The sequence below is a fragment of the Crocodylus siamensis genome, chromosome 4 (assembly GCF_052110815.1).
Source record: "Crocodylus siamensis isolate JL-2025a chromosome 4, ASM5211081v1, whole genome shotgun sequence".
Lineage (NCBI taxonomy): Eukaryota > Metazoa > Chordata > Crocodylia > Crocodylidae > Crocodylus > Crocodylus siamensis.
The window spans coordinates 178331538-178344556 of NC_143398.1; the positions used below are offsets into that span (position 1 = coordinate 178331538).

A 13019-nucleotide genomic window follows, 5' to 3' on the forward strand; every position below is an offset into this window, starting at 1 on the left:
GCAGTGCTGCTGTCTACTTTATGGGTATGCTGAGGAAGAGGCAAGGAGCCTGTTTAAGCCAAATCTTGATTTGTCGTTGTGTGGAATAGACTACACCACCGATGTACGCACCACACTCCAAGGGGGCATGCTCTGGTGGGTGAAGGAATGTATCTATATGCAGTGGTCAGAAGCAGGGGTATGTGGTGGTCTTTTTCAGAAAAAAATGTCCCTCTGGAGGACATTGCCTCAGATGCCATTTCCAAAGCTGCCTTAGGCGTTCCACAGCTAAAGATATACTGGGTAGCTTACCTGGCTCCCTAGCAATGTAGTTAGGGAGAGAGTTTTATCCTTTATGTTCCATAGATATACACTCCTGAAAATGATGACCATCATCAGGGAAAGTTGCTTGTACATTCCATCAAACACTGCAGAGCTAATGATGGGCTGGGCAGATAATCGTGGGAGAGTTAATTGTAAGGTTCGATATGGCATCTTGTCAGCAGAGATAAGTTGTCACGTTTTCCACTTGAGCTGAAACTAAATGATTGTAAAATAAGTTATGAGTGTCCTTGGGCCTGTCTGCCAGAATGATGGCTAAGAATACATTCCTGGCCCATCAGTCTCAAGCAGCCTGCTTGATATTTATGCGAACTGAATGTTATTTTATTCCCCCTCTAGTCATGCTTGTCAGCTTCCCGAGTGAAAAGTGAAACTGCTTCTTTGACTCATACTTCAAGTGTTGAAGCTCGGAGAGTCTGCAGATTGTTATTATTATTACTAGTATTATATATTTTTTTGGGTGTGCGTTGAACATTGATGCCCGATTGGGAAGAACTAATGGCTGACATTGAATGCACAGGATGGCTACAGAGCAGCCCAGCCCAACTCAGTGAAACACATCTTATGAGTTCTAGTGCCTCTGTCAAAGCTGGTTTAGATGTGGAGTAATGAGGCGCTTGCTTTTTTAATTTGGCGTGCCTTTTTCTTTTCCTTTTTTCATATTTAATAGTGTCGGCAGTGGTCGTCTGTTCTCACGCGTGGTAATTGATACAAAATAAAATGCATTATTTGTATTCAGTCAGGAGTATGAAATTGCATTCAGTGGGCTGAAGCTTGAACTCATTTACAGTTTTCCGAAGCTGAGTTTTCAGGAGCCCTCTTTTCAATTTGAAGAATACCTTGTCAGGCAAGAGAAGTAGTCAGAAATGGGAAAGCACAGCATGTAAGCCTAGTACATTTTGATTGCTCATATTTTAAACCAGTAGAATGTTAAATAACTTCTATCTTCAAAGGGTGGTCTCAGAAACTGGAATATAGGGCATCAATACACTAACAGTATAAGCCTGGCATCCATTTACAAAAGATTTACATTTTTTTCTGGTTGAAGGGGAGGGAAAATATCTCAGACTTTTCACTTTCAAAGCAGTTTGACCCAAGGACAGCAGGTAATTACCTAAAAAGGTTGTGGGTAATGAGGACTCACCATAGGATAATTCTCTAGATTATGTAGACTAGATAAATTGGGTTATGTGTTTGTAAATCTCACCTCATGTTTTTAGTAAGCAAATACAAATAAACAATTACAACATTTTTATCTCAGTTTTATAATTGGTGTTTTCACCTTTGACAGAATATACCAGCAACTACAAATACCTTGGCCAGCTACTGTAACATATGAATAGTTCATTTAAACACAGTTTTAACTTATTGCAGACTCATGTTTTTACAGTATTCAAAGTAGGATCATTCCTCATGACAATCATAAAGGTAAAACATGCAGAATAAATGCAAAAATAATATGGAGAATAAATTATAAAGTTTTCTTTATTAATCAAGTCAGATCTTACTTCTGTCTTATTCTTTTCTGCATCCAATTTTTTTCTGTACCTTCTCTTCTTTCTGTATCAGCTAAAGAGGATAAAGGACAAATAAATCCTTAATAATGGGTGTAATTCTTGCATAAATTTTTTAAGCCTGTGGAGTTCACCACCCACAGTTCACTTTCTGAACAAGCAGATCAGACAAGCAATTAAAAATGAACATCTATTCAAAAGTTAAATGAAACAGATGCTTCATTACAGTTGGCATTTCTTAATAGTTTTATTAAACATTAATAAAATTCGTTTTTTATTTTTTATATTGAAAAGTGTCAAATTGGAGGCAAGCAAATTTAGACACTGGGTGGAAGAATTTATCTTGGGTGGACCATATTTAGTATTGAACATAAAGGAGTTCCAGGAAATTAATTTAATCTGAAGTATTATTGTATTTTTAAAATGTATAGATTATTAAATCAATAAAAACATATATTTAGCACTGTTCTTAGTTTGGAAATTAATTGCTATTAAACTGAAATCATATTATCCACCTTTAAAAAAGCCTTAAGTAGTTACTTCCCTGATAGAAATTCACCTACAGGTTCAGAGAGTATGATAGCAATATTTCTTTCAATCAGGGATCATTTCATAAAATAGATAAAACTATTGTTAAATGATACTCCTGAAATTTTTATGACTGTAGAAGTGGAGAAAAGTTGGCACTTTTTAAAATTAAATTTTATGAAATCCTTTGGTACTCATTTTTAGATGCACATGTTTTAAAATTATTTTAAAATGGTATGAGATTAAAGACATACTTATAACATTTCATGCATAACATTTTCCATTTATATTGTATCAACAAAAGCATAACTTGAGTTCAGTCTGTTGGATTTTACAAATAGGTGGTCTGTTCAAATTCTCATTCAGCATTTTTGTTTTTGCTTTTTATATCAAATAAGTTGGTTATGGATTGCCTTCATGCATTAGTCCTAGGTTTTCCCATCTTTAAATGAAGACTTTTGATGCAGACATCTGTGCCTGTGCAGTGTCCCATCAACTGCAGATTAGGTATTAATTTAGACGTTAGTGGGGCTGCATATAAGTGAGAAGCTCTCACTAACAGATGCAGTTTCTAGTTTTTCACATATGACAATGGCTCAGCAATAAAGAATCAAATGAGACTTTTTTTTTTGCCTTATTCGAAAGAGAGAGAGGAATTTTAAACCATTTTAATGGACTGTATGCTACAAGAAAAGATCTTTTTTCTGCTGGTATTTTTTTTTATATTCCATTCCATCAGAGTATGTTAAAAGAAAATTAAGATTGTCAAGTTACACATGCTGTAGGTTAGGAAAATAAATGGCTTTTATGGGGCGCCGAAGCTATTCTTCCTAAAATTGAACCCAAAATTGTGGGCTCAACTTGTAATCGGACCAATATGGTAAGTTCTTTTGGTGATAAGAAGCTCTTAATGAGAAAACAGAATACCTGGTTTAAAAAAAAAAAATTATCTTTGTGCCTCAATTGAATTCCCATTAAAATCTTTTTAAAGACTCAAGTTGACTAGGATTGGAGCCTTATCCAGGTTGCTCATTAATACCTTCTGCAAGAAGACTAGAGTTTTGGGAGATTCTTTTCTCTGGTCATTGGATGGTAACAAATTAACAAGAACTAGAATTTGCCTTAGAGGAGGTAACTAAGTGACAGCACATAACTTTAATACCCTGTAAGATTCTTTTTGAATGGGAGCAGTCAGGTTTTTATTAAAATGATGCAGTAGTCATAGAGTTCTTTATTTTATTTTATTTTATTTTTACCTATTTCCATTTTTTGTCAAATTGCAGATACTGGTTTGGGAGATTCTGTGTGCTCAAGTCCCAGTATCTCCAGTACAACCAGTCCCAAACTGGATCCTCCTCCTTCCCCTCATGCCAACAGAAAGAAACATCGCAGGAAGAAAAGCACTAGCAATTTCAAAACTGATGGTATCTCAGGCACTGCTGAAGGTAAGCTTTCTACATTGTGTGCAGTTCCAAATTCCCACTCATTGTTCCAGGAAGCCTCTGTGTTTTTTGTGAATTTGTTGGATATTACTTTAACTTGACTTCACGTTTGTTCTAAAGGTGAACCAAACATACAGGCAACAAGCCATAAACTAGTCATTTACCAGCTGAATGGTTTCTAGACATCAAAAAAACACTAATTTCTGTAATCTTAAAGATCTTGCTTCAACAAATGTTTACTTTCAGGGCCATCCCTCAGCTGATGTTCTGTCACACTCATTATCACTATCAGGAATGAGGGTTTGGACCTGTTTTTAAGGCAAAACTAAATCACAGCCCGCTCAGTGAATGGATATTGATGGGATGTATGTGTCCTCGTTCAAAATTGCTTAAATCCTATATTATGTTCAAGCAAGTTCCTTGATCTGGAGGCAGTCATCAGTGCCACTGATGCTTCCTATTGTTTGAATATTCGGCTGCTTATAGAAAGGATGAATTACTTAAGGAGAAAAGGGAAAGGGGAGAGTTTAAATGTTTGGGTTCATTTTTAAGTACTGGAAAGCAAAGGCCAAGTAGAGTTTGTTTTTTTTTCCTTTTAGCTTAGCTTATTCTTTCCATTGCGGTCAGTACTAGCTGTTCAATAGCCTGCAGAAGAGGTAACAATATATATAGTATCTAGCTATCATATAAAAAATACTTATCTTTAGAAAAGAAGAAAAGAAACAAGCTATGATTCAATCGAATGAGCTCCAGAAAAAAAATGAACAAGGGTAGTTGGAACGCGTAGAATCTGGGGACTCAACATATAAGGAAAGATGAAAAAGGGAGACAATGGGATAACAGTGTGGAGAAAGCAGGAGTGTTAAGTAAGAAAAGCATATGGTTGTAAGCTTTGGAGAGTAAAAACTGCTAATTCAGTATCAAAGAACAAGGGGCAAGTTCTGAAAAAAAAATGACAACTGTAGACAGCTGAGACATTCAAATAGAGATGTGATAATAGTATACAACTGAAAAGGGACATATTAAGTACTACTTAGTCATCCTTATTTTACATATATTTTCATTTCTTGCTTATGCTTTTATTACCTCCGTATATCTTTCTTTGGTTATCTGTACGTACCCTGTATTTTAAAAACATTGACTTTCAGCATAAGAATTTCTAATGCTTTTTTTCCATGTAACTTCACTATCTTTACAGCTCCACTCCCTTTAATTCATGGCTTTGTAGTCAGATTATATATTTAACCTGTCTTGAGTCTTTTTCCTCTTCATTTTCTTTATGGGCCTCAGTTTGCAAAAGCACCCCAAAAGAAAACTGAGGCCCATAAAGAAAATGAAGAGGAAATTAAAGGTGGGCATTATCAAAAGCAGGGATCAGCAACCCCTGTGACCCATGGACCTGGGGCTTTGGCTGCAGGAGGTCTCAGCATCAGTTGCTTTCACCTGCCCCTATGGGGAGAATCAGTGGCTGAGGGTGCTCTCCCGGTACTGCTGTAGAGAAAAGCTGTGGTGGTAGGTGCTTTCCCTATGTCGCCAGAAATGACCCAAGCAGGGTGCGGGGCCTGGGGCAAATCAGCCTGTGTGGGGCCCCACCCCTGCTCTGATACTGGATCCAAAGAGGCTGCCGCCGCCACCATCAGTGGTGGGGTACTGAGCTACTGGACTTCATGCCACCGCTGCTCCGTCCCACTCTGCGGGCCCCACAAAGCATGGGGCTCAGGGCAGTTGCCCCAGTTTGCCCCCCCACCCAGGACGGCCCTGCATGTCGCCCACCTGCCCCACTCTGACCTGAACTGGCTGAGTGGCCCACAACCTAAAAACATTACCAACTGCTAATCAAAACCATTGAACTCCAAATCTGTTCTCAGTGAAGTTAAAAGGAGCTGAGACTAGACAGTCCTGAAGGACTTCTGAAAAATCTCATACTTAATAGATAAGATGTATAATTTACAAAGGAGGATGAACATTATCTTCCTGGATTAACTGTGTCATAAAACAAAAACTTGAACCACTGATAGCAACTGACTGGTGTCTTATGACATTATAAAAGTGTATTTATCAGGGTGCTGTGCCACATAATATTAGCACTATTATTTTTTGGTAGTCAAAAAAAGAGTGAAAACTAAGAGCTGGCATTTTTGGAGGGGTTCCTGGAATCTATCCAGGGGCACCTCAAGCCTACAAAAAGTTCAGAACCACTGCACTACAGGCATAAAAATGACAAATCTGAACACACATTCACACCATCTATGAATAGTAATCAAACACCACAGAAGTCGATCAGATTTGAGGGAATATCCATGCATGTCACAGAGTGAACCACAAATGCAACTTAATTTGAAGTAAACACTCAAAAAAGGAAACCTCTAGTTTTGAGGCCTTAAATTTCTAGCATGCAGCACGTTTGAAATGATTTACAAATCTGCTCATATTGCACCTCTGAAATAGGGCAATCTCTTGTCCTCTCTCATCTAGTTTTCTCGATGAAAGTCTCACATATGTAAAAGAGAGACATGGTTTTTGTGACTGCATTGTCTTTTAAAACTATATCACAGGAAATGTATGCAGTTCTAGATGCAAGAAAATAGTTTCTGTAATAAAAAGAGGGGAACTAAGATTTTGCTGGAGCACCTGGTATGTCTGTTTACTTGTGTGGTTTCACAGAGGTAGGTACAATCTAAATGTTTGTAAGTTTACAAAGGACAAAATTTAAACTTGACAAAGCAGGTAAACTACACCAGAAGACTCAAATAAAGAAACCCCGGGCTCTCTTTAAAAAACTAAAAATTCAAAGCCTGTTTGTAGATTGACATTAGAAATAGCCAGGGACCACTACAAATCAACCTAAAAGCCACTGAATAGCGTTGCCTGAATCTTTTGCTTTGATCCTGGAATACTTGAATGAAAGCAAATTATTTGAATAACTCTACTCAGTGGATTGATTTTAAGCTCATTTGTTCTGGTCCCTGGCCAGTTTCAAATGTCAGTCTACAAACATTTAAGCTAAGGACAGGCATTACACATAAACCAGTTTAAGTGATCAGAAACTGGTTTAAACGTGTAGCTGAACAGACATTCAGTGCACATAAACCAGATTCAAAATGGCTGAAACTGGTTTGAGATAAACCTGATTGAATATAGTATCTGACTTAACTGATTTTGGTCAAACCGGTTTATGCAGTGTCTGTCCCAGACCCCTTCCTGGTTTAACTTAAACTAGAGTCCCTCAGCATCCCAGATGCTTTGCAGCCCTGGGCGGGGCTCTCAGCTCCAGAGAGCTGACCTGGCCCCTCCCTTCTGCTCCCTGGCTGGAGCTCTGGCAGAGACAGCAGGCACAGCAGCATTTGCATTGCTTCCCCCTGCCCCCCACTTCCTGCTCAGGCGGGGATACCCCCTCCTTCCACCCTGTCCCAGAGCACAGATGGTAGCCAGCATGTGGTATGCTAGCTAATGCTTAGAGGTGTCTGCGTAAGGTAGACAGGACAGTGTCAACTTAAGGCTTTTTGGAGCTAATCAACAGGTCAGCTGGTAAGGTCACTCTGTTCCTTCCTTGGAAAAAGCTGTTTAAGAAGAGCTTGAACTAATGAGAGAGGCTTTTGTTTTGCTGATGGGCTGGAACCAACTTCCTAGGGAAGTGGTGCTGGCTCCTACCCTGGGGATCTTTAAGAAGAGGCTTGATGACTACCTGGCTGGACTCATTTGAGTCCAGTCTTTTCTCCTGCCCAGGCGGGGGGTCGGACTTGAAGATCTACAAGGTCCCTTCCGACCCTACTTCTATGATTCTGTGATAAATGCTCTGTTATCAACTCCCTGTGTAACTCCCTGCTGTGTAAGTAAATGCTGTGTAACTTCCTGCTGGCTAGTCAGGAGCAACTCTTCCTAATCAGAGTTTCCTGCCAGGTCCTGGCTGCACCCCCACCCCCCAGCTCAGCATTGTAGAAGGATAGGAAGGGCTGCTCTAGCCGCCCCCTGGCTTCTAGCCTCACCCACTGTAGGTACCTGCATTTCTTCAGTCCAGAGGGGATGTCTGCGTGGTTACAAACTGGTTCAGCCTAGCCAGGTTAGACTAACCTGCAAAGATGAAATCAGTTCAGGCTCAGGCTTTTTAAATATCTGTCCCTAGCCTTAGAATTGTACCTCTCAGTTTTTTCTCTCCTTGCAAGTAGCTGTTTTAATCAAATACTCACTGTGGTGGAAATGGCATATATGAGTAGTGTTCAACCAATAGCCCGTGGAGCCAAGTTGTCTGACCTATGGTGCTCCCCACTGGTCCTAAAGTTTGGCAGTGGCAGGGTAGCTGTGACAGTTTTAATTGCCTGTAGACTGATCTTGTGCAGTATTGAGGCCGTGGACCAGACCCACATGCCACACCAAGGCCACAGATTGGCCCTGTATCGCTTATCTGGTCCATGGGGCCAGGGATACACTGGGTACCATTGCCATACATAAACCTTAGTCATTAATGAAGTCCAGCCTCAGATGTAGATGGTACTTCTCTCTTTTGTAGTATTTCCTAAAAGTTATGTTGGTGTTTCAGCCCATCTTCCCAACTGTTGATGGAAGAAGTAGTTTGACTTCAACTTTTGTCTTCCTACTGCATTTTAAAGCAAGAAGACACACAACCGCAGCAACATTTTCTAGTTGTAAAATATAGTGTCTTGAACACTTTTTACATAAAAACAAATCTGCTCACTTCTGAAAGGGTTGGTTCCCACATTAAATACTAATGATCTAAATAATCTGGATTAACTGGAGGGAAGATGATGTGGAGACATTTTTGGAAAACTTCCTGTATTTCAGTAACTGGAGGTGCCTTGCTTTGCTACTGTAAAGCATCAATCAGTGAATTGGATGAGTCAAATAACAGTAAAGCCTTCATTTTGAGTTATCTCATTAGGCGCTCACTGTAAACTGAAGAATGTCTTTTCCTGCCGTTGTTGCTGTGATTTCAGTTCCTGTAGCTACGACTTAGTTTGCTGGGCTACTTCTGCAGTGTATCTGCAACACCAATCAGTTAAGCACAAGCTGCAAAATCCACCTAAGCAGTTGAGGTAAGTACTTGGTTAGCTCTCACTGAGCTGTTTACTCTCTTGCCTGCACTGCTAGAAATATCAATGTTAGTTCAACAATAGTAAAGGTATGTCTGCATAAGCTACAGTTGCAGCACTAACTTTAGCATTGGTCATGACTCATACCCTGAGATAACGGTACTGTTGCTAAAGCTGGGGATAAAGAAAGGGGCATATCAGATTAGTCAGTAGAGAGAGCAGCAAAGTTACTTTCCTGAATTGATTAAATATTATAGGATTTGTGGTAGTTATCGTCTTAAGACAGTCTTATTTGGTATAACTAAATGTAAATTACTACCTTATAAACACCTGAGTTCTGGACTTCCCTGGACAATGAAACTGCCCAGGATTGCATAATATAAACACTTGTGATCCAAAAGCATCTTTCCATAAAGATCCTAGGATATTAAAGCTGAATGTTAGGGCCCATGAGGTAATATAGTCCAGCCCCCTGCTCCAGGCAGGATTAGCCCAGCTAAGTGTCTGTCTAACCTGTTCTTGAAGACTTCCAACTGACAGAGAGTCTGCAGTATCACATCCACTAATTTACCCCCATCCACTTTTCCACAAAAACCGAAACCTTGGGATTTGTGGTAATGCAAACATAAAACTGTCCAGCTTGAATCCTGTTTATGTGCACAAGAAATTGTTTTTCATCCCTCATATCCTTTCCTAACACACTTTTCTATGGGCTGCTCTTCATTAAAAAACTCATCTAGAAGTGGACAGAAAAAATGTTATTTACAGCATTTGCATTTAAAGTTATAAAGGTCTGTATTCCAACAAGGGCTAGCAAGCTCTGTTTTCTAGCCTTTGTTTTTGTGTGTGCAAATCTGGGAACTTTTAAGAAGACATGGTTCTTGGAAACAACATGCCCAGCAGCTTCTGAAAATAGGCCCTTTCACAGTATTTCAAACTGGGTACCCAAACTGATATAAAAGTGGTGTCTGAACTTCTGTGCTAATTGATTGAATACGTAAATGTTTGGGAATCACAACTGTTGTTCAAGAGTTACTTGCTTTTACCTACCTGCATTGGGAATCAACAAAAAAAAATATTTAAGTTGGTAGGTTTTAAATTAATTCATTATTACCACTGAATTCCATTAGTTATCATTTAGTTCACCCCATTTATTTACTGTACAGAGCAATGTAGTAAGTACTGTTAAATATATTTTGTAATTGCGGAAATCTGTAAATTTGTAAAGTACCAGACCAAAAAGATGGAATGTGAAATAGATTAGTTTAGTAGTTATGTGTCTTATCTTGGAACGGTCTTTTTTTCCCAGATCCAGAGGTTTTGTGCTGCAGTTTTCCTGAAGGCACGAGAATTTTTATTCTTCATCTCAAAAAGTGAGGGTAGCAAAAGGTTTTAAGCACATCTTCCTTCCATGCCTGGATAGAAATTTAGACAATGTAAACTATATTTGACTGTAATTGTAATCTGTGATGCCAAATGTGCCTGTACATTTAAGTCTTAAATCTCCAAAGGTTACCTTCAAAGGTTCAGGGTCAAAACAGCCTTTAGTTTTAATTCCACTGATCATCAGTGGTGTCATTCAGTGCCTTGAAGGAGATATAATAGTGGACTATCACTGAACACCTGAGAAACAGGAGGGCAGAAATTAATAAAATCTAGACCGAATCTACAGAGATTCACTTTTAACCAAGGTACAAAGGTCACTAGTTGGGAAACCTTCAGCCTTAGTTGTCACAGACGATCTGACATAAAAGGTTTGCTGTTGAAAGGCCGTTATGTTGATGCTGAGGAGTGGAAGACAAGGGAGGTGAAGCTCATCTATTGTTTTAGCCTACTTCATTGCGGACTAAACAAGTTGAAAGGTTCTTTCTGGTCTTTAAAACTCCTGTTAACTCCAGGGTGAGAAGAGGCTGCTCGTTCCGCCTTCCTGGTTGGAGGAAAAGGTGCACAGTGGTGGTCAGCAGAAAAGGGGGATTCTGGGAAGGATGAATCCCAGGGTTAAATGGTGGTTATTATATACCTAGATATCTAGAAAAAGACAGTTGTAGAATAAAAAGGAAAAAAATCTGTCTCAAGTGATCCAACTATTTGCTTGGTATATTAGAAACTGCAACATTTTTTATAGTGTTTAGTACATAGTCTTGCTGTGATATGTTTTGATCTTTTTTTTTTGTGGAAAATTTACAAGTATTCTTTATAGGTTTATGAAAATAAGGGACACCTTAGAATCTTATTAGCATCAGATACCTCAATACGCACAAAACTGTTTCATCAGTGAAAGGTAATAGCCTTAATTACAAAATGCCTTGATCCTCTTCTACACAATGTGAATTGGAAGGAAAAGGAGGGAAATGTTTTTAAACAGGAATGTTTACTATAACAAAGTTTAAATTTAGTATTGATTAGGAACAGACTGTTTCACATTGCAGGACCTCTTCTGCTGTATTATGGAAGCCATACTTCAACTGTTTTGGTTAGTCTCTCTCGTAGTTAAAGAGTAGATGAAACAAGTATGTTAAAGGCAATTATGAATGTAGTTCCAAGTAAGCAACTACTTGTACAGTGAACATCCTGCAAAGATTAATATCACCCCCACAAAATCTCAGTGTGCAGCAAATATTATCTAAAACTAAAATAGTTCAATTAAAGCTAATAAAATGTTATTAAATAAAATCAGGGGTTTTTTTTTTAAAGAGTATTAACATGAGTTATGATGAGGACTATCATAAATACTTAAACTTGATATCCATAGAGATGATGAAGTGTTGCTAAAATGTTTGTTCTGTGATTCTTCTGTTTAACAAACCTCTACAGTTTGGTTAAAATAAGAGCATGGAAATTATTTGTATAGCTTGCGCTTACACTTATACTCTTCTTATGTTATTTGTTCAGCCTGAGGCAGCTTTGTAAAAGAATGTTATATATCCTGAATGTAGAGTGTTTCCTCATACCATCAAGACCTGCAGCACTCTTCTCCCAAAACCCCATTAAAAAGATGGATTTTCCAGTGTTCTTATGGAGATGAATGGGTTATTTTGGACTGATGGAGTGAACCTAGTTCTAAAGTTGAGGCAACATATATAGAGAAATGCCCAGTGATCAACTTACCCTGGTTTATACCAGCACTTTGCAGCTGGAGCACTAAGGCATCAGGAAAAGGGTGGTCTTTCAAGATGGCAAATACTGGTGACTAGATGCACAGTGCTTTTATACTGATGTCATATACACTGATTTTGCACACCACTGTAGATTACACCGGGATCTGGAGTGGGCAGATGAACAGCTCTTTTGAGGTAGTTTCCATCAGTAGAGACTAGTACAGTGTTATACCATTCAGTGGCAGATAATCTTTGTATTAAGCCAGTGTTAAGCCAGTGGTGTTTGACCTCTCTAGCCCTGTAGACTGGATGAGTGGTGTGGGACAGGTGCACAGGTTGAATCCCATGCACAGGATCAGTGCTTGGCAAGATTCAGTGCAGGGTTGGTCTGTGGATGCAGTCTGGCCCACCAGGGCACTCCAGCGTGGCAGATTCAGCCTGTGCCTGAAACCATGCATGGAGCAGCCACACACTGATGCAGTCTGACACGTGGGGCCATATCATCTGGACCACAAGGCTCCCCATGGGTACAGAAATTTGGCATCGGGGGGCAGTGGCAGCATTAACTGCTGCAATTCTGGGAGCAATTAAAGCTGCTTCCGCTCCCCCACCGTCAAATTTCCAGACCCATAGAAAGCCCTAATGCTTACACAGGTATACTATACACCAGTGTAGTTCTCACACCTGATTTTTTTCCAAGGGTGATTTTTATACTAGCTTGAAGTAAGTTACAGTAGCATAGGGCTGTGCATTGTGAGTGAATCTACATGTGCTGTTAAGGCAATGAAGTAAACTCCAGCACAGTTTGTACCAGAGTCAGCTGCTCCCAGGCACAGAGTCCACACGTGCACCTGGGAACACAGTGTTTTGAGCCGGGGCAGAGCAGCCCCAGACTGGCAGGGTGCACAGGTGGTGGTGTTGGGCAGCAGGAGGGCTAGGTGAGGCACGGGGGTGCTAAAGCATGGGGCTAGGAAGGAGGCAGCCTCTACCCTTTAGCACCCTTGTGCCCCAGCCAGCCTCTGTCACTGTCTACACGAATTTCACTGCACGTAATTACTCTGCCATAGA

General features: G+C 39.6%; 1 protein-coding gene across 6 annotated transcripts in view; it reads left to right on the top strand.

Annotated features, from left to right (window-relative positions):
• AGAP1 (ArfGAP with GTPase domain, ankyrin repeat and PH domain 1) overlaps nt 1-13019 on the top strand; it is a 561813-nt gene that overhangs the window by 439190 nt on the left and 109604 nt on the right. For all 6 annotated transcript variants that reach the window (XM_090044999.1, XM_090045000.1, XM_090044994.1 and 3 more), the window contains one exon: nt 3647-3808. In XM_090044999.1, coding sequence (XP_089901125.1) covers nt 3647-3808 — 162 coding nt within the window. The remainder of the gene's footprint in view (nt 1-3646; nt 3809-13019) is intronic.